The 27,901-nt window shown below is 39.0% G+C and overlaps 1 protein-coding gene across 1 annotated transcript; it reads left to right on the top strand.

Moving 5' to 3' along the window:
* Nucleotides 1–418: 418 nt before the first annotated feature.
* Nucleotides 419–19,583, top strand: SMIM20 (small integral membrane protein 20). Its single transcript, XM_074229673.1, has 3 exons — nt 419–588; nt 17,905–17,961; nt 18,727–19,583. The coding sequence occupies exons 1-3, from the start codon at nt 480–482 to the stop codon at nt 18,762–18,764; spliced, it is 204 nt and encodes a 67-aa protein (XP_074085774.1). The 5' UTR covers nt 419–479; the 3' UTR covers nt 18,765–19,583.
* Nucleotides 19,584–27,901: the final 8,318 nt, after the last annotated feature.

Raw genomic sequence — 27,901 nt, 5'->3', positions numbered from 1 at the left:
TAGGAAGGCCGCGTAAATGAGCTGAAGGTGCACAAACATGAGGGCCGAAGGGGATATCTAAGATGGGTGCCTGACTGAAAGGGGGGAGGTCCTCTCCTTTTGGCCGCCTTTAGGGCAAGGGGAGGGAGGAGGATCACCGGGCCGAGGCGGCGCTTTCTTCCCGGTCCCCTCCCCTCCCCCACCCGCGTGTCCTGGAGCGCCCCGGCGGCCCGACCCCTTCTTCCTCGGCCTGCCCTCCAGGGCCCTTGCTCCGGACCCCAAGTCTGCCCCGGGCCTGTGCGCGGCGCGCCGGAGGGCCGGATGCGGAGGATGGCGGGGGATGGCGGGGGATGGGGCGCTTCTTCTCTTCCCCCTCTCCTACTCAGAAGGCGCTCCCGCCCCTCGCTCCGGAAGTGAAAGCTTCCCCCCCCCGCTTCCGGTGCCTGGCGAGTGTGGCGAGCACGACTGAGGGCTCGGGGTCGGCTTCCCGAGCTCGGGTCATGTCTCGCAACCTGCGCACGGCGATGATCTTCGGCGGCTTCGCCTTCCTCCTGGGCGCCGCCTTCTACCCCATCTACTTCCGGCCCCTGATGCGGACCGAAGAGTACCGTGAGTGTGACCTCTGACCCCGGCGGTCGGCCTCCTCAGTCCGCCTCCTTCGGCGCTTCCGGCCCCGCAGGCCCGTGCTCCCCGGGGGCCCTCTCTGCCCCCACCCCCGTGCTGGGGTCACGCCCCGCCCCCTTGCGTGCCGGGGTCACGCTCCCTCCTCGCCCGCGCCTGCCTTGGAGACGTCGCTCAGGGCCGGGCCGGGTGGCTCCGTGCGGAGAGCACAGTCGCGGAGGCGGCGGGACGCGAGGTCGAAGGCGGCCTCGGGGGCCATCCCCAGCCCCGGAGGAGAAAGCGGGGCCGGGGCAGCAGCTTGGTCAGGGCTTCCCCGCCCCGATGTCCAGGTCTTCTGGGCCTCGGGGCAGGCATTGCCTCCCATTGCCTCCGCTTAGCTTGGCTAGTTATTGTAGCTCTCCCCACTCCCATCTTATCCCTCCTCCCAGTAAAGAAAAATCCATTCCTCCTTGAATAATGAATGAATGGTTTGCATTTTAGCACTTTGAAACATTAAGAGAAGCCCAAGGGCCCAAATCTCTCCTCCCAGAGGTGGCTTTCAACAGATTTCTTTCCCAAACCCTTAACTTGAATTTAGGTTGTTCTATTTTCTGTTCCTTTTCTCCCCTCTGTCATAATCGGTGGATCTTCAAGATTTAGAAAATTCTTTGCCTTTACTCCAATGGTCACTGTCCACCCTGGCCAGCATCTGCTGTTAAAAAAAAAACCCACAGCTCACATATAACTCTAAAATAAGACAAAATAAAACCAAAGAGCGACAGTGGTTATAAGCAAAAAAGCTTCCCGTATTCTGTTGGAGGAGAGAAGCTGGACACATGCCTGCTCCCCACCACCACTGCCACCCCCACCCCCCAGGACACCGGCTTTAAGGTGGACAAATTTCAATGCGAATGCGGCTGCCCTGATGGCATCAGTGAGACAAGTCTGCTTCCCAGCAGGACTTCATTACCAGAACATGGGCGCTGGTGTGAAACAAAGCTACGCTTTTGCTGTGGTTGAGACCATCCAAAGGATGAGCAAAGGATGCTCAGAGACAACGCCTGTTTTGCCAGCTCTTAACTCTGGAAAACAGGATGTCTCCTAATAGTAAAAAGAGGAGGTGGTGACATTTCCCCCTTTAGAACAAAGGGCAAGTGTCTAACGGAAACTTCCCATTCTGGCCAATCAAGGAGAGTTAGGTATAAGCCAAGATGCCAGCAGAGACTATTTGGGCCAGGATCGGATGGTGAGTTGAGGGACATCTCTAGGCTTAGTTGGTGAGCTTAGGAGTCAATGAAACATGTTTTTTTTTTTTGGTTCATTATTATACATAGATCTTAGAAAAAAAGATTCTGAATCCTTCTAATAACGCCATCAGCAGTTTAGGCAATTGAGATCATGATCAAATCTTTCTTGGAAGCTTGACTAGAGATGGCTGGGGACCTGAAACTAGAGACATAGAAAAAGGACTTGGGAGAGGTTCAGTCAGAAGCAACCACCAAGAAGACTGGGCAGCATGTGAACCTCTAAAACATAGTGTGAGATTCAGAAACAAATTGTAGTATTTAGAAGCACTGAGAGCCCAGGAACCTTGATTAGAGGAGACAAGACAAAAGTCCAGGTAGACATCAGCATGTCAGGACAGAGTGAAACCAATATGTCACAGTCCTAAGTTCCTGAGCTACTTTACTTTCTTCATTCCCATCCAGCCCCTATCCCAAATTCTAGACTCCATGGTGAGGCTGAGCATATATATGGCTCTCTTTAGGTAGAGAGACAGAGAACCAACTAAAACAGTAAATGAAGAATGAGATAGCTGCTATCACTTTTTCCTTATCCTTTTTAATCCCTTACAATTTGCTTTCTGACCTTAGAAATTGCTCTTCAAAGTTACCAATTATTTCTTAATTGCCTAATTCAATGCCTCTTTTCTTGATCCTCATTTTTTTGACCTCTTTTTTGTAACCTTTGACAATGATAGCCCTCCTGAAACTTTCTTTTTTTTAGGTTTTTTCAGAGCACCACTTTCTTGGTTCTCCTATGCATCAGATCAACTCATTCTCTGTGTCCTTTCTTGGTCTTCATCAGATTGTTGTTGTTTGTTCTTCCTTCTCTAAGAGTACCATGACATCAGGAAGGTGATGCCATGATATGCAAGTGAATTGGATTTAAATGAGGGAGAACTGGGAAGAATCACTAGCCTCACTTTCTTCTCTAGAACCGTCTGGGTCCAGGGACCAGAGTAGATTAAGTTGAGTGAGCTGACCCTGGAATGCAGTGTGAGGCCTCGGTCTTCTAAAGGTGAGATCTTTCCCAGGTCACAATTTGTCTGAGGAAATACTCATTCAGTAATTAAGGCTAGGTAAGGAATGAGTCAAAGAATGGCCTTGTCAAAAAACCAAAAAAAAAAAAATCTGTGACAGCATTCAGATCACACCCTCTAATAGTAGGTATCCCACTGGTTTCTGTCCTGGACCTTCTTTTTTCCATTGTGCTCTTTTTGATATTATCAGTTCCCATGGATTTAATCTCAAATCTACCTATCCTGATCTCCAGTCTTGCATTTCCAACTGTCTTTCAGATAATTTGAACTGGATATCCATTTTTCAAGTTAACACATACAAAACTCATTATCTTTCCTCTTAAATCCTCCCCATCTTCTTATTACTATTGAGATTACCACCTAATATCCCAGTCCCCAGGGATTACAACCTGGGTGATATCCTCCATTATTTATTCTTTCTCACATAGATTCACCCCCATCCCCTATCCAATCTGCTGGTAAGGCCTGTCGTTTGCACCTTTGAAATATCCCTTGAATACTCCCTCTTCTTGCTGTGCCCCCCCCCCCCCCATCCTCATCACCTTTTGCTTGGACTTTTGTAATAACCTGTTGGTGGGTCTTCCTGTTTTCAAGTCTCTCTCCACTCCAACCCATTTTCTACTCAGCTGCAAGGTAGTTTTCTTAAAGATCAGGTCTCACTGTCACCCATCTGCTCAGCAAACTTTAGAGGCTCCCTGTCACCTTCAGGATGAGATACAGAGTCCTGTTTGGTGTTCAGACCCCTTACAACCTAGCCTCTGTCACCACTACAGTGTTCTTAGATCTTAGTCCCTGTTCTCTTTTCTTCTTCCTGGCTTCCTTCAAGTCCCTAATCTACAAGAAACCTATTGGGTCATCTCTGAATTCAGAGAGTGCTTCCCCCCTCCTAATTATTCTCCTTAGCCTCTGTATAGTTTGTTTGTACACATTTGATGCTTGTCTCCTTCATTAGCTTGGGAGCTCCTTGAGGACAGGGACTGTCTTGCTTCATTTTTGTATTCCCAGTGTTTAACACTTAGCAGGCTTAATAAATGCTCATTGACCAACTGATCATAAGATTGCATTTGTAATTGCTTCATTTTAGCTTCAATATGCTCTTTTAATAATGTTTTAACCTAACACAGGCATTTGGATTTTAAGTGCTATGAGATTTACAAACACCATATAGAATTACAGAAGATACCATCATTGCCTTTGAGGTGCTTATTTTAAGATTGAGGGGAATAAATAAGACTGAAATACAACTCTTGGCACTTTGTATCTAGCAATAAAATTATGTCATTTTATTGTATAGAGAGAGAACCCCAAAGGGGCTTTTCATCATTTGTATTGTTGATACAGTATTATGTTTCTAATGAGCCACTGTCTTAAAGTGTAAGAATTCCATTTTAGTGCAGATGTTACAATTCAAATGCTGTCTATCTTAGGTGACCTTATTCTGATAATGGCATGCTTTCTTAATAAGATTCAGTTTAATTCAGCATATGCTTATTAAGTATTTTCTATATGCAGTGGATTGTGGTTTGCCTGGAAAAAACAATGAGGAAAGAAGATCCTTAAAGACTTTTTATTCTAATAGGGAAGATAAATATATATATATATATATGTATAAAATTAACTTATTAACTTGAATACAAGTTATAAACACATAGAATAAGGCCAAACAGTTCAATGTGAGAGGTAGGAGAAGGTATGGATCAAAAATTGAATTCAGTCTTGAAGGATGGGAAAGATATCAAATAGGTGAATGTGGAGGGAGTTTTGGTAGGAATTAGGGATGACCTACAGAGACCAAATCCAAAGATCAGTAGACGAGCAAAACTATAAAATGAGGAAATTAGTGTAAAATGTAAATAGTATAAGATCATTTTCCAGGCTACTGTTTAGGTCATGTCATCTGTGCTTTAAGATTTACTAATACTATATTTGAATGAATATGGGTTACCATCAAATATAGACCATGTGCCTAAAAAGAGATCTTGTTGAAAATTATCCTAAAAAATTATCCTATAAAAACACTGACAAAGAGAACACTTTTTTTTCCTAAATTAAGATTCTGCTGGCAAGCCCCAGAAGAAATCTCATATAGCCAATTAATGAGAACTTAGGAAAAGGAGAAATTTTAGAATAACAAAAAGTCATAGGAAATTAGACTTAAGAATGTAGTAAATAAGATTTTAAAAAAAGATTCCAGCAAGGCATAATAATTATGTAAAAATGTGTTAATTTAATAAAGATATTTTTAAAGAACTTGAACCATTTGGTTGTTGCCAACTTCCTCTGTGCTTTAGACTAAGTCAGGAGTTTTTTTTTTTAGGTGTTTTTTTTTTTGCAAGGCAAATGGGGTTTCGCTTGCCCAAGGCCACACAGCTAGGTAATTATTAAGTGTCTGAGACTGGATTTGAACCCAGGTACTCCTGACTCCAAGGCCGGTGCTTTATCCACTACTCCACCTAGCCACCCCTAAGTCAGGAGTTCTTAACCTGAAATATATTTGAACTTAAAAAAAAAAAACTTTGATAATTGCATTTCAGTATAATTAGTTTTTTTTATAATCCTATGCATTTTATGCTTTTAAAAACATTCTAAGAATGAGTTTATAGACCTCATCAGATTGTGCAAAAGGGATCTATGACACAAAACAGGTTAAAAATCTCTGGCCAGAGCCTTAGCCTCCAGCAGAAACATTGCACTTGTTCAAAACAAATAACAGAAAAACTGACAAAATGTATTCGAAGATGAAAAAGGCTGTCTTCAAACCCAGCAATCCAGCAATTTTTGTTAGGTTCCCTAGCTTTGGTTCTGTCTCTCGTGTGCCAGTGAGGGCCCTTTTTAGCTAATACTTTGCCATTCATTTTTTTCTGCTTATGGCCACCACCTCCCCTGAATTCTCCATTCTTCTATTCCTATTGAGGTTAAGTGTAAAAAGTTTGTCACATAAAGAGCTGGGAAGATGGGTTTGGGAAAGAAATAGCTTGCCAACTCCTTTCTCTCTCTCTCGGATGTCCTTTGCATGGTGGAACAGATGGTCCTTCTGAAGCTTCTTTTTCCTTTTCCGGCAGTAACCTTCAGTGCTGGTCCTTAGAAGACACTTAGTAAGTGCTTGTGGACTTGACTTTTGTCTTTTGAAGTACCCTAGCATGGGCTTAGTCTGCTCTATCACTTCATCACCTTTGCTCCTCTCATATTGAGAATCTGCCGCCTTCTTTGCTTCCCCTCTCCCAGCTAAAAACCTTTCCTTTCCCAAATAATTTTAGAGTTGTTGGACTCTTAGAATTTTACACTACCTGGATCTCTCCTTTGTTGTACTCACTACTCCATAGCTTATATTTATGCTTATTTTTTTTTACATGTTAAACTTTCCTCTGCCCTTTCTCCCCCTTTTGTGACTGTTGTGTTTTTATCTTTGTCTCCAGTACTTGACATATTTAGTACCAATCTCAACTATACAGATGAAGCCTAGAGTGTTGAAGTTACTGATTTTTGTTTTGTACCTATGATTTCATTAATTTAGAGGACCCTTAGTGCGGAAACTCCCTCTACCAATTCATATTGGCCACTGCTCTGCAACTTAATATCCTTAGCATACTCTGGGATTCTAAGAAGTTAAGAGTTGTGTCCAGGGTCACAGAGCCAGCATGGATGAGAGTTTAGACCAAGGCCTTTCTCACTCTCAGGACAACTTAAGTGACACGTTAAGATTATACAAGTAGATGTTACTTCTTTGACCCTTAGGAAAATAACTTTACTTCTCTAGCTCTCATTTTGCCTTGTCATAATTCATCCAAAGGACAGCAAAGAAGGATAGTGCTCAATTGTTGTTCTAGGGAAAGTCCCTTCTGTGATATATGGTCCAGGTTCCAGGTCCACATCCCTGTGGTACTGTTTTCTTATTGATTGTCCTAAATAGAAATTAGGTTAAGTGTACTTGCTATTCTATTTCAAATGGGTTCTATGGGGGGAATCAGGGAATTGGAGCTGTGGACTGGCTCATCTAAATAGGAGTTAGGTCAAAGTGTGCTCTTCTATTCTAATAGGTACTAATGGGGGAGTCAAGGAATTGAGGCTATGGGATAGTCTTATTGGTAGAACTCTGTGGTATGGCTAAAGAGGATGATGAGGCCAGGTGTATGATTAGGTCAAGGTATATCTTTCTATTCTTGTGAGGCCCTTCATGGAGTCAGGAAATTGGGTCTGGGGTATCTGCTAGGATTCCATCAATATCACTCTGTCTTAGTTTTCCTTCTACCTATCTGTCTGCTCCTTCTTTGTCTCATTTGCTCTTCCAGATCATTCCATCTAGGCAGGTGGATTCCCTCAATGTTCTGTTCTGGATCCTCTTCTCTCTATATATACTACTTTTCTTGGTAATTTCATCAGTTCCTATAGGTTTAATTTACATCTTTATACTGATGATCGTCAAATATTCCTATATTCACCTATTTCCCCCTTCCTTCCCCCCATTCCCCCTTATCCCATCCCTTTCTTCTCATTTTTCTCTAGGGTAAGATAGATTTCCTCACCTATTAAGTGTATATGTTATTTCCTCTCTGAGCCATTTCTGATGAGAATGAAGGTTCACTCATTCTCCCTTGCCTTCTACCTTCCCCCACTATATTGAAAAAGCTTTTTCTTGACTCTTATGTGAAATTTCTTAGCTTCCTCTTCCTCTTTATCTTTATCACCCATTGACTCCATCTTTTTACTATATTATGCCATTATATTCTGTTTCTTCCTATGTCCTGTTGATATGTGCTCCTTCTAACAGCTCTTATAAATGAGAAAATTCATATGAGTTATCAAAATCTTCTTCCCATGCAGGAATACAAACAGTTCAATATCATTAAGTTCCTCATAGTTAGTCCTTCTCTTCCACCCCCTCTATGGTTCACCAGAGTCCTGTATTTGGAGATCAAACCTTCTGTTCAGCTCTGGTTGTTTCAAAAGGAAAGTGTGAAAGTCTCCTGTTTCATTGAAAGTCCATCTTTTCCCCTGAAAGAAGATGTTCAGTTTTGCTGGGTAGTTGATTCTCCATTGTAAACCAAGATCTTTTGCCTTCCAGAATAACATATTCCAGTCCCTACAAGCCCTTAATGTAGATGCTGTCAGCCCCTGTGTAATCCTGACTATGGAGCCTCAGTACTTGAATTGTTTGTTTCTGGCAGCTTTTAGAATTTTCTCTTTGATTTGGGATTTTTGGAATTTGGCTATAATATTTCTGGAAGTTTTTCTTTTGGGATCTCTTTCAGGAGGTGACTGGTGAATTCCCTCAATTTCTCTTTTACCCTCTGCTTCTAGGATCTCAGAGCAATTTTGCTGTATTTTTTTTTAGGTTTGTTTTGTTTTGTTTTGCAAGGCAATAGGGTTAAGTGGCTTGCCCAAGGCCACACAGCTAGGTAATTTTTAAGTGTCTGAGGCTGGATTTGAACTCAGGTACTCCTGACTCCAGGGCCGGTGCTCTATCCACTGCACCAACTAGTTGCTCCCTGTATTACTTCTTGAAAAATGAAGTCTAGGCCCTTTTCCTGATCATGACTTTCAGATAGCCCAATAATTTTAAAATAGATCTGTTTTCAAGGTTGGTTGTTTTTCCAGTGAGAATTTCATATTTTCTTCTGATTTTTGGCTTTTTTTGGAAGAGTTTTATTTCTTCCTGATTTCTTGCAAAGTCATCAGCTTCCTTTAGTTCCATTTTGCATTTGAAGGAGTTATTTTCTTCAGAGAGTTTTTTAATCTCCTTTTCCAGCTGGCCAGTTCTGCTTTTTAAGGCATTCTTCTCCTCATTTGCCTTTTGCTTTGCTTTTTTCCATTAGGCCTAAACTGGTTTTTAACATATTATTTTCTTCAGTTATTTTTTTGTATATCTTTCACCAAGCTTTTGATTTGGTTTTCATTATTTTTCTGCATCACTCTCATTCCTCCCAGTTTTTCCTCCACCTCCCTTAATTGCTTTTCAAAGTCTATTTTGAGCTCATCCATAGTCTGAGTCCATTTTCTATTTCTTTTGGAGGTTTTGGATATGGAATCTTCAATTTTGGCATCATCTGAGTATGATTGCTCTTCCATGGGACTAAAGTAATTCTCTATGGTCAGATTCTTCGTATTCTGTTTTTCACTCATTTCCTTAGCCCAAGACAGCACTTCTAAAGCTTTGGGGTGTTTTTTTTGGACACCTCACTGGGACCCTTATTCCTCCAAGGTCTTATGCTCTCTTGCCTGTGCTTTGATATATAGATGCTCACCTCACTTCCCCCTGCCCTGGAACTGTAAGGAGTGGTCCTGCTTGGCTATCTTAGTATGGCAGCCCAAACTGCAACCTGGATCTGAGTGTAGGCAAACAGCAGAGTCCTGCTCCCAGGGAGAGCAGAGAAATTTCTGCAGTCTTCCCTAACCCCCTTAAAGTCTGTGGGCTTTGCTCTGGGGGTGCAGGCTGCTTTCTCCAGATTCTTGACGCAGGTTGTGCGGCCAGTGCTCCTTGACTCCACACTCATTCTGGTGTAGCAGAATTCTCTTCCTGCCCCTTCAAGCTGTTCCTGGGCTGTGCTGCCACCAGGGCTTTTCCCAACTCCCGTTCCTGGTGAAACACACCTTTCCCATGGAACTTCTAAGTTATCTTGGACTGGGAAAATGTATTACTCAGTCTTTCTGTGGGTTTTGCCCCTCTAAATTTTGGCTAGTTATAATTTGTTGGCTTTTGGAGTTTTGGGGGGGAAGGAATTTCTGGGAAATGCTGTCTTCATGCTGTCATCTTGGCTCCCCCCCAAATATTCCTATCTTGCCCCAGTCTCTCCCAAGAGTGGAGGTCTTGCATCCCTCACCTGCCTTTTAGACATCCTGAACTGGATATCCAGTAGATAACATAAACTCAGCTTGTACAAAATTTAATCATTACCTTTCCCCTTGATGCTTCCACCACTGTGGGACAGGCTCTCATCACCTCACATCTTGATTACTGCAGGAGCCTACTGGTAGGTCTGCCCGCTTCAGGTCTCTTCCATTCCATAAACTCCAGTGGCTTTTTTTTTCTGCTTTTTTGCAAGACAAAGGGATTAAGTGACTTGTCTGAGGCTAGATTTGAACTCTGGACTCCAATGCACGGGCTCTATCCTTTGTGCCACCTAGCTGTCTTAACTTCATTGGTTTTTCTTTGCCTCCAGGAGCAAATCCACAGTTTTGTTTGGCATCCAAAGGCCTTCATGATCTGGTGCCCTCCTGCCATTCAGTCTTCACACACTTTACCCTCCTTACTCTCTGGGTGTGCACTCTGAGACCCCCATCCCTGGCCTAGACTGTTCCACCTCTTAAATCCACCAACTATTCCCTTTAAGCCTAGCTTCTAATACCCATCTTTTACAGGAAGCCTTCCCCAACCCCTCTTAATTCCAGGGCTTTGTTCATTATTTTCTGTTCATCCTGCATAGCACTTGCCCTGTGTATGTTTGCCTTTGTCTCCCCCATTAGATTGTGACCTCTGAGAGAGGGAAGGCTTTTGCACTATTGCGTCTCTCCTTCACACAGAGCCTGATAAAGAGTAGGCAGTTAATAAATGTTTGTTAATTGATACACATTCTCTTGGTTATCTCATATGGTCTATGCAGATGACTCCCAAATCAATCTACATATTCAGCCTTCATTTCTCAGCTGAGCTTCAGTCTCACATCTCCTTCTGAGTGCCTGGAATCTCCCCCTGGTTTCTCTGAGGCTTCTCAAAATCAACTAATCCAAAACCAATCTCATTATTTTTCCCCTTTCTTCTACTCTTCAAATGCAGAATTCCTCAAACTAAGAATCCTACTTGACTTGTCATTCTTATATTTGTATATCCAGATCATCAAAAAAATATTATGAATTCTACCTCTTTAGGGACTCTTGAAACAGTCCTTTCTGTTTAAATCATAACCTCTCTGGTCCAGACTCTTATTACTTCTTGTCTAGACTGTTATTAAAATAACCCCTTAATTAGTTAGCCTATGTCCAGTCTCTCCCTTCTCCAATAGCTATCAAATCAGTAAGCTTAAAACAGGTCAACCCAGAACACAGATGCTTATGTTCAAGAAGTTTCTAGTTTCTCATTGCCTTTAGAAGACAAATTTCCCTTTTTAGGCATTTAAAACTCTCCAGAGGGTGGCTGTAACCTCTTTTCAGGTTGATTACACATTATTGTCCCTCAAGTCCTTGATAGTCTGCCCAAACTGACTTTCCCTGGACATGAGGTCCCCTCCTCTAAGACCTTTGCCTTTGAGCAGGCTCTCTCGCAAAGTTGTAATCCCTCCCTCCTCAGCTCCACCTCTTGGAACTCCTAGTTCCTTCATAGGCATTTCCCAGACTTTGTTGGTAAACATGTTGTATCCTTCTGGTGGAAAATAAGCTCCTTGAGGGCATGTCTACCCCTCAGCATGGAGTCTCAGCATCAGGAGTGCTCCATGAGGATGTGGTGACTGATCACCATCTCCAGGGATCCCCTAAGAAGGAGGATTGGATGCACTTTGTGGGAAGACTCCCTCATTTTTAGGATTTACTGAGCTGTTGCTGCTGCTGCTGAGGAGACCCAGGAGACTTAAGCTGAGGAGGATGCCAAGCTGCCTTTGGTGGGGAGGACCCCTCCATGTGCCCCAGTGTAAACAACAGACACTTCCTTGGACTTGGCTGCTCCTGGATGGGGAGGTCCCTGCTCTCCACCTTTATGTGCTTCTACTTGTCTGTACTATAATTTATAGGGATAGACTGGTTGTACTACAGTCCTGCTAACTTTTACCTTGTTCATTAGTTCACCTGGGCACTCTGGGGATGCAGCTGAGTACTCCAAGCGTCACTAGATAAAACGTGGCAAGTCAAATAATGATTTAGTTCTGCTTGGGGAGCTGGTGTAACCTTTCCCTGGTTTTTCACATGTTAATCTGTGGATTAGAGAATTCTAACTTGCACCATATAAGCCTTGCAGCCACTTGGGACTTAGTAATTTGATGGTAGGAGTTTTATGTAGAAATCAGTATTATTTAGGCAGGTAATAAAGTATGAATTTATTTCAGGATATGAAAATTCAGAAGCAAAAATTGTCTTTAAAAGACTTTAAAAATATCTGAAGGATTCTTGTAACTCCATTAATGAGACTCATCAATCTTCACCCATTCTCCTTTTTGGACCCTTTGATTACTAAAAATCTCCAGTTTAATCTGCAAGGCCACCCCTGCCTGTGCACCAGAGGGCAGAGTTGTGCTGGTTGTAAGAGCCTTGAGACCAATCATGTTTACCATTTGCTTTTGAATCATTTTACTGCAGGTAGAAACATGTTCAGTGTTCAAGTCATTAATTACTTAGTGCTAATCTGCTCATGTTTTGAAGTCTTTAGTGTCTTTTCTTGCCTTGCCCATGTTCTGAATACTTAGGTTTCCTGGGAAAATAAAATTATAGCCTGTGGGAGAGTTCCTTACGACTTAGCTTTAAAACCTGAGGGATGGGGATGGTTTTCCTGTCATTCATAATGATTTCTTCTCATCCTTATTTGTTCATGTCACTCCCCTGCTCAAACATCCTCAGTAGCTCTCCATTGTCATTAGAGAAGATTCACATTCCTCCACTTAACATGGATCTGTGACCCTCCACAGTACTTCTCATTTTAGCTTCATTTTATACTATTCCTTTTCTTCTGTGTTTTACAGTCCATCCAGACTGATCTAGGACCATGCATTTCCTGCTTCTGTGCCCCCCACCCCCATCCCCAGGCTGCTTCCAGGCTAGACAGTCCTTCATGTTTCTCTCAGATTGCTCTGCTGATGACCTGCCGGTCCCCACAATGTTAGTTGTGGGTCTCATCCCTCCTTGGGATGGAGGTTTTTTTGTTTGCTTGTTTATATTTTTTGTAAGTCAATGGGCTTAAGTGACTTGCCCAAGGTCACACTGGTAATTATTAAGCATATGGGTCTGAATTTGAACTCAGGGCCTCCTGACTCTGGGACCTGGGCTTGATCCACCTCACCACCTAACTGCCCTGGGCTGTTTTGTTTTTGTCTTTTTAGTCTGAGGTTCTAGCATGGGGCTTTCCATATAATAGGGACTTAATAAAATAAAAGGTTTGTTGAATTTAATTGGAATTTAATAGGGCAGAAAGAATCATGGAATCTCACAGTTGGAGGTAAGATCATAATCCAATCTGGACCTGCACTGAGAAGAGATCACTCAACTTGTACTTGAAGACCTCTGGTGAAAGGGATCCCATTATCTCCTGAGAGTTGCCCAGACTTTTGGATGGTTGTAATTGCTAAGAAGCATAGCTTTTTATAGATAGAGATAAATAGAAATACACACACATCTACCTACACATATGTGGGAGGAAGGAGGGAGGGGGAGAGAGAGGGGGAGGGGGAGAGAGAGAGAGAGAGAGAGAGAGAGAGAGAGAGAGAGAGAGAGAGAGATACACATCTACCTATCTACACATACAAGGGAGAGAGAGAGAGCATGAGCACACAGGCATGTCACTCCTACTTAAAATCAGTTTTGCAACTTCTACCTAGAACCTAAACCCCTTCCATATTTAAACACATGCTGTTGTGTTACCCACCCCCTCCACACACACACTCCCAGGCCTGTACTATAAAGCAATTAGTGCCCAGTTCACTCTGCTGACTCTCATGGCATTATCTCTACCACCCCTACCATCCTGACTCTTCTGTCTTCTGCCGCCTTCTAATTTGGCAAAGTCTTTCCTACAGGATTGTACTCAGAACTAAACATAGTATTCTCTATGTAGTCCGACTTGGCAAGGTACAATGGGACTATCACTTCCTTTGTTCCAGACATTATTATTTCCTTTATTATTAGCTCATTTTGGATACTATGCCATGCTATACATTTGTATTGAACTTGATTTCTACTCAATCTACTCAGATAGTTTTTATATGATCTTGTCTTGTATTTGTGCATTTTTCTAAACTCAGTTATTTGGATTCAAGTCCTTTGCTTCATAGACTGCTTTGATCCTTCTTAAATTCCATCTCAGATTTATCCTAAGGTTCTACTAGCCTATTGTAAGTTTTTGAATCTTTTTCTCATTTAGTATATTAGCTAGGCCTCTTAGCTTTGTGTCATCATTGACAAGCATGCCATTTATGATTTAATCTAAAATGTTGTTGAAAGGAGACCCTCTTCCCCTAAAATTTTCAAGTTGATTTCATACTATTGCTGATCTCTCAGTAAAAGGTCTGAATCTGAGTTTACTTTATCATTTTATTTACTTCTTTTAATTTTGTTGACCTGGATAGTATGTGAAGAACTTTATCAAATGCTCTTCTAAATTAGGTTTCCTATGTTTACAACATTCTCCTGATCTAACAGTCTAGTAACTCTGGAAAAAAAGTACTGTTACCCCCTATTTAAAGATTAGAAAACTGAGACTCAGAGAAATTAGGTGACTTGTATAAGGCTGCACAACTAGAAAGTAGAAGAATCCAGTGTCCTTTCCATTACATTACACTTTTCTTTTCTCATTCTACATTCCCCAGTAAAAATGTTTGCTTTTGCTTGTTTTTTTGCTCAATAGTGTGAATTTTTATAAAAGTGCTAAGACTTCAAAAACATTAATGGATTAAAGAACCTTGTGTAGATAGGATACTAATATTCATTTATCGCTTGGGAGAAACTGGGTTGGAAGAGTATTTAAATTATTAGCCCAAGAAAAGCCACAAAGATAGTCAGCATTAAAATAAGAATTAAGAGATTATACCCTGTTTAAAAGAAATCCTTAGCTGTTCTCAAACCTCATTAACAATTAGTGAAAAACTGTAAGGACAAAGATTCCCTTCTTGGTAATATCTCCCTGGCATTACAGTGGTTTAGGGAGTAGTTAAATATTCTAGCATCACCACCAGAAGCCAACTTCCTTCAGCAGGTCTCAAAACAGGCTCATTGGGATAATAGTTGGTCTTATGAAAGTTTCTTTTGCCTTTTATCATCTGCTTTATTGCACCCGAGAGAAGAGTATTTCCTACCAAGACGTCCGATTTCCATAATAATTATCTGCTTTGTAATAATGGCAGCTTGCATTTATATACTGCTTTATAGTTTACAGAGGTATGGTGTACTGGAAGTAACCCTGGATTTGGAGTCAGAAATCCTGAATTTGTATGATTTTAAGCATTCACTTAACTTTTCTGCATCTTAATTTCCTCACCTGAAAAATAAGAGGTTGTACTATATAATCAGTAAAGACTCTTCAGCCTGCAGGTCATGTGATTCTCATTACAACCTTATGAGATTGACATTTCAAATATTATTCCCATTTGACATGAAAAAACTGAATCTAAAAGCATTAAAGAGGCCCACCCAAAATTACACTCCTAGTTAGCAGTAGATCTAGAACTTGAATCCAGACTTACTAACTTCTGGTTCAGTGATGAAGTTTCTGACTCTTGTTTATTAATGGGCAGTCTTTCTTACAGAGAAGAGCATACATGTTTTTGTCCCAGATCTTGTGAATTCTGCTGATTGCTCTTTTCTCTTGATTTGTTTCACATTGACCCTTCCTTGACAATAACAACTTCTTCCTCCTTTTCCTCCTCCTCCTCTGACTTCTCCTCCTTCTGCTGCTTCTTCTTCCTTCTTCATATACCACAACCCCAATTCCCTGACTCCTCCATAGTGCCCATTAGAATAGAATAGCAAGTACACTTAAATTAAATCCCATTTAGGCCAGCCAATAAAAGAACGGTATCAGAGATGTGGACCTGGAATCCTGGACCATAAATCACACAAGGGACTTTCCCTACAACAATGCTTATGCTTTATCCTTATTTGCTGTCCTTTGGATGAATTCATGACAAAGTCAAGCTAATTGTAGAATCATTATCATATATTAATACCTCCCCGGGGGGGCTTTTCTCTATGCATTCTGGGTAACCACATGCACTGTTCCTCCCTATCTGCAAAATTAACATATTCTATTAGAAACACAGTATTTCTTGCCTTTATAAGCCCCTAGTTTCACCCAGCTCAGAATCCTGCCTCCCTTAGGGGAGAAGAATCTGCTTGGGGATTGTGGCACATCTCCCCTTTCCCTCCCTAATAGATGTCCTTTGCTTGGCTTAGAGACAGTCTGTGAGTTGTAATTCTTCTGAGAAATTCTTTAGAGATAACAGGAAACACTCCCATACTTAATCACCCTATTTTTTCCTATTTGGGAATTAAGTGTTTTTTTTTTTTATCAACCTATTGAGTAAAGTAGGATCACATTGTGGACAGTTCTTTCTTTTTTTGCATAAATTTATTCATTTATTTTTCCAGCTACATGCAAAGATAGTTTTCAACATTCATTTGTTAGATTTTAAGCTCCATAATTTTCTTCCTTTCCCCTTTACAGTGAGTAATCTGATGTAGGTTATACATTTATAACTATGTTAAATGTATTTCCATATTAGTTATGTTAAGAAAGAAGAATCAGAATAAAAGAGGAAAAAAGCATAAACAAACTTAAAAGTGTGTTTTGGTCTGCATTCACACTCCATGGTTCTTTGTCTAGATGTGGATGTTATTTTCCATCACCTGTCCTTTAGAATTGTCTTTGATCATTGTCCTGCTTAGGAGAGCTAACTATGATAGTTGTTGTTGTTGGTAATGTGTACTATGTTCTCCTGGTTCTGCTCATTTCACTTAGCATCTGTTCATGTAACAGAATTTTCCTGAAGTTAATGGTTTCTTACAGAACGGTACTTCTCCATCACATTCATATACCACAATTTGTTCAGCCATTCCCCAATTGATGGACGGACATTCCCTCAATTTTCAGTTCTTTGCCACTACAAAAAAAAGAGGTGTTATGATATTTTTGTTCATATGGGTCTTTTTTCCCTTTTTTCTGATCTCTTTGGGATACAGCACTAGTAGTGGTGGTATATGGCTGGCTCAAAGGGTACATACACAATTTGATTGTCCTTTGGGCATAGTTCCAAATTGCTTTCCAGAGTGGTTGGATCAGTTCACAACTCCATCAGCAGTGCTTTAGTGTGGACAGTTACTTCTTGGGGTGGGTTGTAAAAGCAATAAGCTTTCAGTAAAAATTCTTGATTATTTGTTACATTGTGCCATTGGTATCTTTATAGGAAACCAGAGAATCAAGTAAAGAAAATGATCCAATACTAAGTAGTATAAGAGCTAAATGTGGATTCAAGGAAACACTGTCAGGATGATTAAAACAAAGGTTTTATTACAAAGTTTAATTATTATAATTTTCTAGTAAATGTCCTTTGGCTACAAGTCTGTCTCCCAAAATACCACTATTTGCTTGGCAAGATTCTTAAAATAATAAGTGTCTGTTTTCACAAGACTTGGTTTTATTCTAAACCACTTAGAAAGATGTCAGAATGTTAGAATCCTAAGACATAAAATGCCCAATTTCACTTGGCCTTTGCATGTTCAGGACAGCTCCAGAGAGACTGGCATAGCCTCTGTAGCTTAAATGCTATTACTAATTGGCACAACACCTGCAATCAATTAGGGAAGCTTCAATTACCCAAACCAAAGCCACCCACCCAAAGATTAATTTTCTGCTCTATTTCCTATCAAAAACATAGCATATTTCCTCTCTTGTTCTTCCATGAAGTGCAGTGTAGATATTTAAGTTGCATCGTATTGTTAATTGTATTTGTTCCTTCAGTTCAGCAGCATTTTCCTTTTGATATCACGCCCACGTGTTCTTTCAAAATTAGTCTCTTTTTGTTTTTGTTGCCTTTCAGAGATGCTGAGAGTACTGAGAATAAGACAATAGAAAAACTATCCTTTGAAAGATTTTTTTTCCTTTTTGATTGAATGATATAGAAAAGACTTTATGTTTTGCTTTAAGAGATACAAATCATACTACCTGAAAACTACAAATAGTTCAATGACATCCCTAAATTAAATCACCTTTTTATATTTTGTTATCTATATCTGTCCTGTGACTCTGACCCTTGAGAGCACATCTGTTTTTTTCTTCCCCTCTTGCTAAAAGTCATATTTTGATTTTTATTTCTCAGAGCTGGAGCAAGCCATAAATCGGGCTGGTATTGTCCAAGCAGATGTACAGCCACCAGGTAAACTCATAAAACTTCTAATTTGTCTAATAATGGTGGGGTGGATTCTTGCTATTTGGGAAGGACTTTTGTTGCCTCATGGACCATATGCTAATTATACTGAATTTATTTCTTAATAACTAGCGTTACATAATTGCCAAAGGAGAAATTTTAAGATGGGCAATTTGAGTATTTTAACCTAGATACTTTGCATGTTTGCTTCATTTCTGTTTTGAATATTTTAAATGGGTATGAAAAATCCAGCAAATTATATAGGTTAAGTATGCAATTGAATATGAAATATGAGTAGGTGTTTTGCAGGTTTACCAACCACCTATTGACATGCCAACCCCATGGGAAACTATTTATTTGTACAGTGTTTTAATTGATACCAGATTCTTTTTACAAAAAAGCAAAGGGCTACCTTTATAGCCAAAGAGTAAGCTCCTTTAAAGAAATTTGAATTGTCTGAGACTGAATGATTTTTTAGCTCTATAAAGGGCTTATTAACCAAAAGTTTAGTAATTTGTGGCAAAGTTCCTTCTCTCACTAGGCCAGATAGCTTTCTTCCTGTGGTGAGGAGATTGTGAAGCCATTTAAGTGTGCCCTCCAGGCTGGCACCGCATCCTGGCTGTTTCAGGCTCCTGGCTTCCAGCAGAGTGCCAGAGCGGTTTCAGACTGCGTGGAATTGCACAACTGAATTCTAAATGTCATTTGTTCACTTGGAGTTGGAGGTTTGAAGCTGAGCCCTGTCTTACTGAATACTTTTATATTATTTTTTTCCAGGATTAAAAGTGTGGTCTGATCCATTTGGAAGGAAGTAAAGAGACTTGCCTCTGATTTGAATGGGAAAACAAACATCCTATCCTCTGTTCTGTAAGAAATATAGATCATCTCTGGAGTGAAAACTGGAGAAGACAGAATTTTATAATGGAGTAAATAGTAGTGGTTCCCATAAATATTAATTCAGAGAATTAATATTCAATTTTTCTGAAGTTTCAAAACACCACTGATGCAAGTTAGACTATTAGGAAGTTGGGCAGGGGGTAGTGTGAATTTTTTTTGCCTAAATCTCTTCATTCTTAGTAGGGAACAGACCTACTTATTATTTAGTCTTTACAACTTAAGTTATGATTTAAATATGAGAAGTATAGCACACTTGGGAAGATCTTACTCTCTTGTGTGTTGCCATTTTTCAAATAAGGTCCTGAAATGAAGATTTCAATAAACTGTGTCATGGGATGTGAAAATGTTAGAACCAAGGAAACTGTTTTGGACTCTACCCTGTGCTGACTAGTAACAAGCACAATTCATCTTAATCATGTTTTGTTGAAGACTACTTCTCTTTTGAATGTAAATATGCAGTAATGTAAAATGAGAGGTAACATGATTTAGTGGAAAGAATATTGGGCCCTCAGAATACTTGGATTTGACTTTCAACTTTCCCATTTGCCAGCTATGTGACACTAGGTCCTCTATAAGATTTGTTTCTCCACTTGTAAAAATGGGTGAATTGGACAAGATAATCCAATCCCTTCCAGCTCTAATATTCTGTGATGAGGTTATTTTGCATACATGGTGGAAATAGATGTAGGATTAATATAAGTGTAAATGTGTACATTAAAATAATTTGTTTAACTTCGCTATTGTGTGAACAGCTCTGTTGAATATTTCCTTTTGTAAACAGACTAAATCATTCCAGGAAGTCATACTTGGCTTAATAAGTAGTATGACTGGAGTCTGCAAATATTTGTATTTGAGTGAACATTAAAAAGTTAAATCATAAATGTCCCAAAGATCCACTGTAGGCATCGGTCACGTTCTGTGGTATACTATAGTCTAGGTGGACAGAAGTTTTGTGTATGTCACAAGATAATAGAACCTTATTGCCTTTGGGCACCTGCATGCAAATTCATCAACACATTAGAACATCTACATTTATCAGTATTTGAAACTTTTAGCTCTGAACCTAAGTGCAGAATACCCCGATGGCTCTTTTTAGGTTACTAGAGATTGAAGAATAGGGGACAGAAGACAAATAACTGTAGAGGCTATTTCCTTTGGTTCACTCTCGATTATAGCACATCTTTTACCTCCATATGGTAGAAGGTAGACCACAAAGCTTTGATTTTTCATTGACTATACATATCAAGTACTGAATCAGAGTGGAGAGAAGAGAAATGTTAGTTATTCTTATTTGAGAGGATTATAGTAGAAGACCCTAACCAATAAATTGGAATTTACAGTAGATCTTAAAAAGTCATATGAGCAGGTTCCTGGTTCACAGCTCATCTACCACCAGATTCTTCACCCCAGTGGGAAAGAGTATGCATTCTGAATTTCCATTCTTGCTTAGAAACATGACTGTCCATTCCTCTCCCAGTTCAGGGTGATTTCTCAGTCTTAGGGGAAATTTAAAAAGTAACTCTAGACAATAAAGTTGGATTTTTTTTTGAATTTTTGCAAGGCAGTGGGGTTAAGTGACTTGTCCAAGGTCACCCAGTTAAGTATTATGTGTCTGAGGTTGAATCTGAACTCAGGTCCTCCTGACTCCAGAGCCAATGCTCTATCCATTGCACCATCTAGCTGCCCCAAAGGCTAATTACTTTTAGGTAAAGGAGTTTATAGCTCTTTTTCATTTTCATTAGCCTGGATCTTCTATTTTCAATCAGTTTACTTATTTTTCTTAAACTTAACATATTTTCAAACCCAGTCCTTTGAACTTCCCATTCCCTAGAATAAGTATCTAATTCCATTTTATAAAATGATTCCTGTCTGAAGGAATTATCTGATATTCAAGGTCTCCATATTGTGGATGTTTTCTGCCTGATTCTTGACCTCCCCCCTCTCCCCCTTCATTCTCTACCTTTATGTGACCTCAATACTTTTGAATTCCCTTGTTCCTAATCCATAGTCTGGCTTTCTATATATCCACTTTTTGCATATTTCTCAGCAAAACCAAGATTAACAACAGGTAACCATCTAAGGTGTAACAGGGAACATTTTATAAAGGCTCATATGTTTGATTACTCTCCTTATCACTTGAATGTTCAATCATACGTGAATGTTTTAGAGTAAAAGCTTAAAGCCTGGATTCTAGGATTGGAATTTTTTTTTTCTATCATTTGCATTCCCCCTTATATTACAGTAAAGAATTTTAAAAGGGAAAGGAAAATAAATTCAGCAAAACTAGTCAATATATTAAAAGCATCTTGCATTATAAGAAGTGTTCTTCACCTCTGCAGAGAAGCAGGAGGTGATGATTTCACATCTCTTTTTAAGGGGAACAAATTTGGTTGTATTTTCACAACATTTATTTGTATGATTTACATTTATGTTTTTTGTATCATTTTCCTGATTAGGCTTACTTCACTTTACACCAGTCTTTACACATGTCTTGGTATTCATCATATTCAGATAACATACTAACATTGTAATATATTCATATACCATATATTTTGCTATATATGAGGTTTTTCCTTTTTGTCATTGACCACCTTGGGGATATTTGTCTAGCAGCAGAATCTCTGGGTCAAAGAATATTAGTGATTTGTAACCTTCCCCATCTTGTTTAGGATACATAAATGCCTTTTTTCTTCCTTTGATCCTCTGCTCCATCTGACCTTTCCAACTTTTGAACAGAGTAGCTATTTGATAGCACATTATGGAAAAATCTCATTGATTTTAGCAAGTTTTTAGTCCTCTTTTATATACATGAGGAAATAGAAGCACAGAGAAGGGCAGAATTTGGATTAAATCTTTTGAATGCTCTGATTTATCATTTTAGATGCAACTACTGGGTTGATCTGCTTCCTACAAATGAGAGATGAAAGTTAATGTACTGGCTTTTTTCCAACTAGAAGTTACTATTGTTTGCTCACAAGGAGAGGTAGATCAATGTCTAAGATATTAAGGGAATTGAACAAATATTTAAACGAAGTATAATGACTGAATTTACCTGAGGATATCCTGGAGCTACTCTGTAACAACAAAGGGAGAAAGGCTAAGATCGCAACATTAGAATTTGAACCTACCAATGATAATCCTTACTACTATGATATCACTGCTAGGTCTAGTAATAACAGATAACATTTATATAGCACTATGTCCCAGGCCCTGCAAGAGGAAGAATATTCAGTTGTATAGTAATATTGATAGCCCTGCTTTTTGAAGAGGCAAAGAATTGTAAACTGAAGAGGGGGATCCTTTGATTGGAATTTGTGATATATAAATGTGATAGATTATTATTGAACTGTAAGAAATGAAGGAAATAGTTTAAGAGAAACCTGGAAAGACTTGTATGAATTGATGCAGAGTGAAGTGAGCAGAACTAGAAGTTAAATACAATGACAATATTGTAGAGACGAGACACAGGAACTCTGATTAAAGCAATGACTACAGTTGTAGAGGACTCACGTTGAAACATATTACCCACTTCCTGCTAGGGGATATACACAGTAGGATTGAGATGAATGTGTGTTTTTCTTACAGGGGTTTTGTTTTTCTTGTTTTCTTAGAGGAGTGGTGAGCAGGAGGGAGAAGACAATTTGTTTAAAAAATAAAAACAGTATCCAACAATCATTTGTTGGACCTCATTGAATCTCAGAGTAAGTGAGGTAGAGGGGGAAAAAAATCTTGATAATCAGTATTATGCAGACAGATGTGCTTCCTGCATAAACTGAACTGACTTTATTCTGTTTGCAAGAGAATTTGTAAAGCAGCATTGCCTACTTCATGCAATGAATCAAATTTAAGTTATTCTATGCATCAGTCAGTTCCAAAAGTCTATGGAATGTCTGCAGGTGTTAGCAGGTTTCCTGGTTCTCAGACAGAAGGTCTTCAAAAAAGGTTTTATTGGCATTTTGTTTTCATGCCATTCATAGAGCACAGGCCCCTGCTTCTCCCCACATTCTAAGAAACCGAACAAAGAAAAATTGAACAAAACTAAATGGCTAGAGTGACCTTGTCTGGCTGTGTATATTTTGCCACTGGCTTTCCATCACAGCTAAAAGGATAGAGTTAAGTTTGATTCTCTGTTCTCCTGAGCCAAGATTAGTCAGCTTTCTTTCCATTTCCATTATTGTATTTATATAATTTCTTCTGTTTTAATTAATTCACTCAGCACCAGTTCATATAAATCTTCCCATGTTATTCTGAATTCCTCATATCACCTTGCACAGTCATTCCATTTCATTTGATGTACTACAGTTTGTTCATCTATTCACTAATCAGAGAGCACTCATTTTGTTTTCAATTCTTAACTACTATAAAAAGCATGGCTATGAACATTTTGGCATATAGGGACTCTTTATATATATATATATGTATATATATATACATATATATATATATATGTATATGTCTTTGGAGTATTTAGCCATGAATGACTGGCTCTATTTTGGAGTATATAGTCAGAAGTGATTCTAGGTTGGAGTATATATAAAGCCAGGAGTGACTCTAAGTTGGATTAGTATATGGTCAGGAGTGACTGTAGTTTATATGGTCAGAGGTCACATTAGTTTGGGTATATGGCCAGGAGTGACTCTAGTTTGGGCTTATGGCCAAGAGTGAGTCTAATTTGGGGTATATGGCCACAAGTGACTCTAGTTTGGGTATATGGCCAGCAGTGATTTAAGGGTGTGATTGATTTCACTATTTTTCTCACCTAGGTCCCCCACTTTCTTTTACTAGAGGGACCCTCCAGTTACTTTGCTAACTACAAATTTACAGGTATTCAGTGTCTTAAGGGCATGTGTCTGCTTGCCTACACTCAATGGCTCCAAATGGCCTTGCTTTTTGAGTATTTATATCTACTATTGTTTTTTTCTGTCTCTTTTTGAGAGGCGGCTTGGCATAATGGTAATGCTGGACTTGGCATCAGGAAGACTTAAGTTCCAATCTTTCCCCAAACCATTTATCTGTGGCAGCACCACACATGCATTCAGCATGGAACTGGGGATCTCCTCAGCAGCTTGGAAACTGCTTTCCCCCTGTTAATAACACCTATCCCACAGGCACATTGTAAGAAAGAGATAATATTCAAAAAGCACTTTGCTAACCTTGTAGCAATAGTCAAAGTTAGCAATTACTACTGATTCCATTTATCTTCAGTCTGCCTACCTATTCACATTGGTTTTCTCATTTTATCTTCATGGTCCTTAGGAGTCAGAAAAACAAATTTTTTTTAGAATTATATGTAAAATTGACTTTCACTTGTAGTCTTATTCACTCTAAGGGATTCTTGGAGATTTTTTTTTCAATTTTTAGTTTTTGCAAGGCAATGGGATTAAGTGACTTGCCCAAGGCCACATATCTAAGTAAATATTAAATGTCTGAGTTCAGATTTGAACTCAGGTCCTCCTGATGCTGGTGCCCTATCCACTAGCTGCCCCAATTCTTGGGAATTTTATATTTATTTATTTATTATTTATTTTATATTTATTATTGGTTTTTTGTAATCTACATATTTTATACATTTAATAATACTATTCTAAGAAATGGGAAGGTTGGATGATTCAGTGGATAAAAGACTGGACCTAGAGTCAGGAAGACTTCTTGAAGTCTTCTTGAGTTCAAATCTGGCTTCAGACACTTAATAGTGACTCTGGACAAGTCACTTAATTCTGTTTACCTCAGTTCCTCATCTGTAAAATGAGCTGGAGAAGGAAATGGCAAACCACTCCAGTATTTTTGCCAAGAAAATCCAAGTGAGCACATGAAGAATCAGACATGACTGAAAAAAAAATGACTAAATAACAATTCTAGGAAGAGATCCCTAGGCTTCACTAGATGAAGAAACTGAGTCCAGAGAAAGGAAACAACTTGTCTAGGGTCATAAAACCAGTAAATGTGTGTGGTGGAATTTGAAACTAAGACTTATTTTTAATCCAATACTTTACTCTCTCTATATAGTCTAGCCTAAGCATAAAGACTAAAATTATAATATTATATAAATTGACAGAATTTTCTGGGGCTTTTTTTTTCCTTTCAGAAAGGAATCACCAGGCGGCTAGGTGGCACAGTGGATAAAGCACTGGTCTTGGGGTCAGGAGCACCTGGGTTCAAATCCGGTCTCAGACACTTAATAATTACCTAGCCGTGTGGCCTTGGGCAAGCTACTTAATCCCATTGCCTTGCAAAAAAAAAACCCTAAAAAAAAATTAGAAAGAGATAGAGACTAAACTTGAGATTTCATTGATATAGAGAATTCTGGATTGGAAAGCTGTCTCTATAAATTAGGGCAGAAAGGAATCACCTTTAGTAATCTTATGCTATTCTTCCAACTGACCTTTTATTTATTCTCTACTCCCCCTCACCCCTTACAGTTTCTAATAAATATAAGAGCTATTTTGGAAGGAGCAATTTACTTAAGGCAGATGTGAAATCAATTTGGGCAAATATGCATTACCAGCTTCTGTACTTTCTCACTTAACTAAACATACCCTCGAAAGCACCTGAACCATTTATGCTTCATAAACTCAAAGCCAGAAGGGTAAACATGGATAAAGGGGCATAGTTTGTCCTTACTGGTTTGAATGAAAATAATGAGTGGCACATTTCCTTAAGAAAGCCTTAATGAAAGTAACTGAGTTTAGGAAAAAATAGATACCTAATATCTAATTTTCAAATTGCTGGAAATTAGTTGTTTTGTTGATATATTTTTGAGTAATTAAAATTATTTTTTAATGACTAGTTTATTTTTAATGTCCATTTTCTTTTTGACAACTAGCATTTATGTCTATGAGTGTGGGGAAATTCATAAAAATATCCAATGTGACATTCTATTTGTGTGATAGAGAAATTGGACTTCAGTTTTTAAGGGCTCCTGCTCTCTGAAAGTTGGGTTTTCAACTCTGGAGAAAGCAACCTGGATGATAAAGTGACCCAAGACCTGATTTCTGCTTCTGGCTATGGTGACTCCTTAACAAACTTTTGCAGGCTATAAACTGTGAGCTAGAACCATGTTGTTTTTTTTTTTGTTGTTGTTATTGTTTTGTTTTGTTTTAGGTTTTTGCAAGGCAAATGGGGTTAAGTGGCTTGCCCAAGGCCACACAGCTAGGTAATTATTAAGTGTCTGAGGTCAGATTTGAACTCAGGTACTTCTGACTCCAGGGCCAGTGCTCTATCCACTGCACCACCTAGCAGCCCCTCATGCTTACTACTCTTAAAGCAATGAAGTACAGTTACACTTCCACATCACAGCTTTCTCCATCATTTTTGATATATTGAGGGTAGACATAAGAAATTAATTGAGAATTTGGAGGGAGTTTTGTAGAAGCTGCAGGCTAGTGTAAAGGCTAACAGACACAGAAGAAGTTTAGAAACTCAGAAATGCATAAAATATATATCAACATGTTTTATGTTTTAATACCATAATAATTCCGACTTCTCTAGTTTGAAAAAAGTCCAAAAAGAGCAACGTGTTCTTGTCCACCACAGTATAGAAGGGATAACTATAATTTAGCTACATTATAGGTATCCACAGCATGGCAACAACATTAGTCATTAAGAAATTTGTTTTTATCACTATTTTGGTAATATATATGACCTTGAGCAAAACATTTAATTTTTCTCATTAGTAAAAAGCATCACTTAGATTATTTAATCTCTAAGAAAATCACTCTCATTTCCCTTGTTTTATCAAATACAGCATCAGAGTTTTCTGATTAATATTTACATTTCCCTGAAGTGTCATTTCAAATCCTAGTCCCCCTGCTAATTACTTGTCTATATCTGAACATGCTTAATAGCCACAGGCTCTCACTATGAGGAGATGTACAGAACAAAAGTATGGCTTCTTTTTTGCCCTTTAAAAGCTTATGTTCATTCCTTGTTTATGTACAATATTCACTAGACTGTACGCTACTGAGGGGAGGGAGTTGGGAAGGGAGGGTGGAAGGAAATTATGAACTTAGAAATATGCATATGCATGTGGATGAATGTTGAAAAAACTTTCATAACATGTAATTGGAAAAATATATCAATAAAAAAACAAATTCTTATGTTCTTTTCTCCTATGATATCATAACATACCTAATACATAAAACAAAGATATTTTTGGTTAGTTTTGGTTTGACTTCTGCTTTTCTTAATTTTCTTCCTTGTTTAGGTTGATTGACATAATTTATGTTTAATCAATCAAATATTTGTACTTCGGGGGATATAAAAAAGGCATAGCCCCTACTGGCAAGGAATTTACAATCAAGTCGTAGACAAGGTTTAAAACACATGAAAAGTTGTTTTTTTTTAAAGGCAAGACAAGACAAGACTGGGAGATGTCCCAAGGCACCATAATTAATTCATTGTAATGAACAATGACAGTATAAGGCTCTCTGCTACATATAAGGATATAACAAGGCATAAAAACATGGTCTGTACTGTCACAAGAGTTTACAATCCTGTTTGTGGCTACAAGACCTACATAACAATTCCATGATGAATAGTTCTATCTTTGTTCTATCATTATTTTGAAATTGAACATTCCAAAAACAAAAAAAGAAAAACCTGAACTTACACCTCCCCAAACCAGTTTCTCTTTGGGTCTTTTTTATTTGTATTTGGGGTAATATTATTCTTTTAGTCATTTAGACTAAAATCTTCAGCCATTCTTGCCTCCGTCTTCTCTGATTCCATCTAGAATCATCATCTGTGCACCAGACTAATTCTCCTTATTAAATAAGGATTCTTGAGGGAAGAAACTATGCCATTTTTTTTATGTTCCACTACCTTCCAAACATTTGCTAAAATGTGTCAGAACTATATTGTTGGAGATATAAAGAAAAAGCAAAAATAGTCCCTGCTTTTTAGGAACTTTCATTCTAATACAAAAGATAAGATGTACAGAAATGTTTTAGAACTGGCCTTGGCATTGGTAGTTGGACCTCTGCTGAATTTCTGGCTGTGTGACTTGGGCAAGCCAATTTCTCAGGGTCCTAACTCTAAGGCTTCAATCCAATTGCAC

Source organism: Macrotis lagotis, chromosome 3 (assembly GCF_037893015.1).
Source record: "Macrotis lagotis isolate mMagLag1 chromosome 3, bilby.v1.9.chrom.fasta, whole genome shotgun sequence".
Taxonomy (NCBI): Eukaryota; Metazoa; Chordata; class Mammalia; order Peramelemorphia; family Peramelidae; genus Macrotis; species Macrotis lagotis.
This window is presented reverse-complemented; position numbering and strand designations above follow the sequence as displayed.

Excerpts from the sequence above, each read along its gene's own strand:
- SMIM20 (XM_074229673.1), top strand. The coding sequence starts at position 480 with ATGTCTCGCAACCTGCGCACGGCGATGATCTTCGGCGGCTTCGCCTTC. Across the intron at positions 589-17,904 it reads GATGCGGACCGAAGAGTACC|AGCTGGAGCAAGCCATAAAT; the intron begins GTGAGTGTGACC and ends TTTATTTCTCAG. Across the intron at positions 17,962-18,726 it reads AGCAGATGTACAGCCACCAG|GATTAAAAGTGTGGTCTGAT; the intron begins GTAAACTCATAA and ends ATTTTTTTCCAG.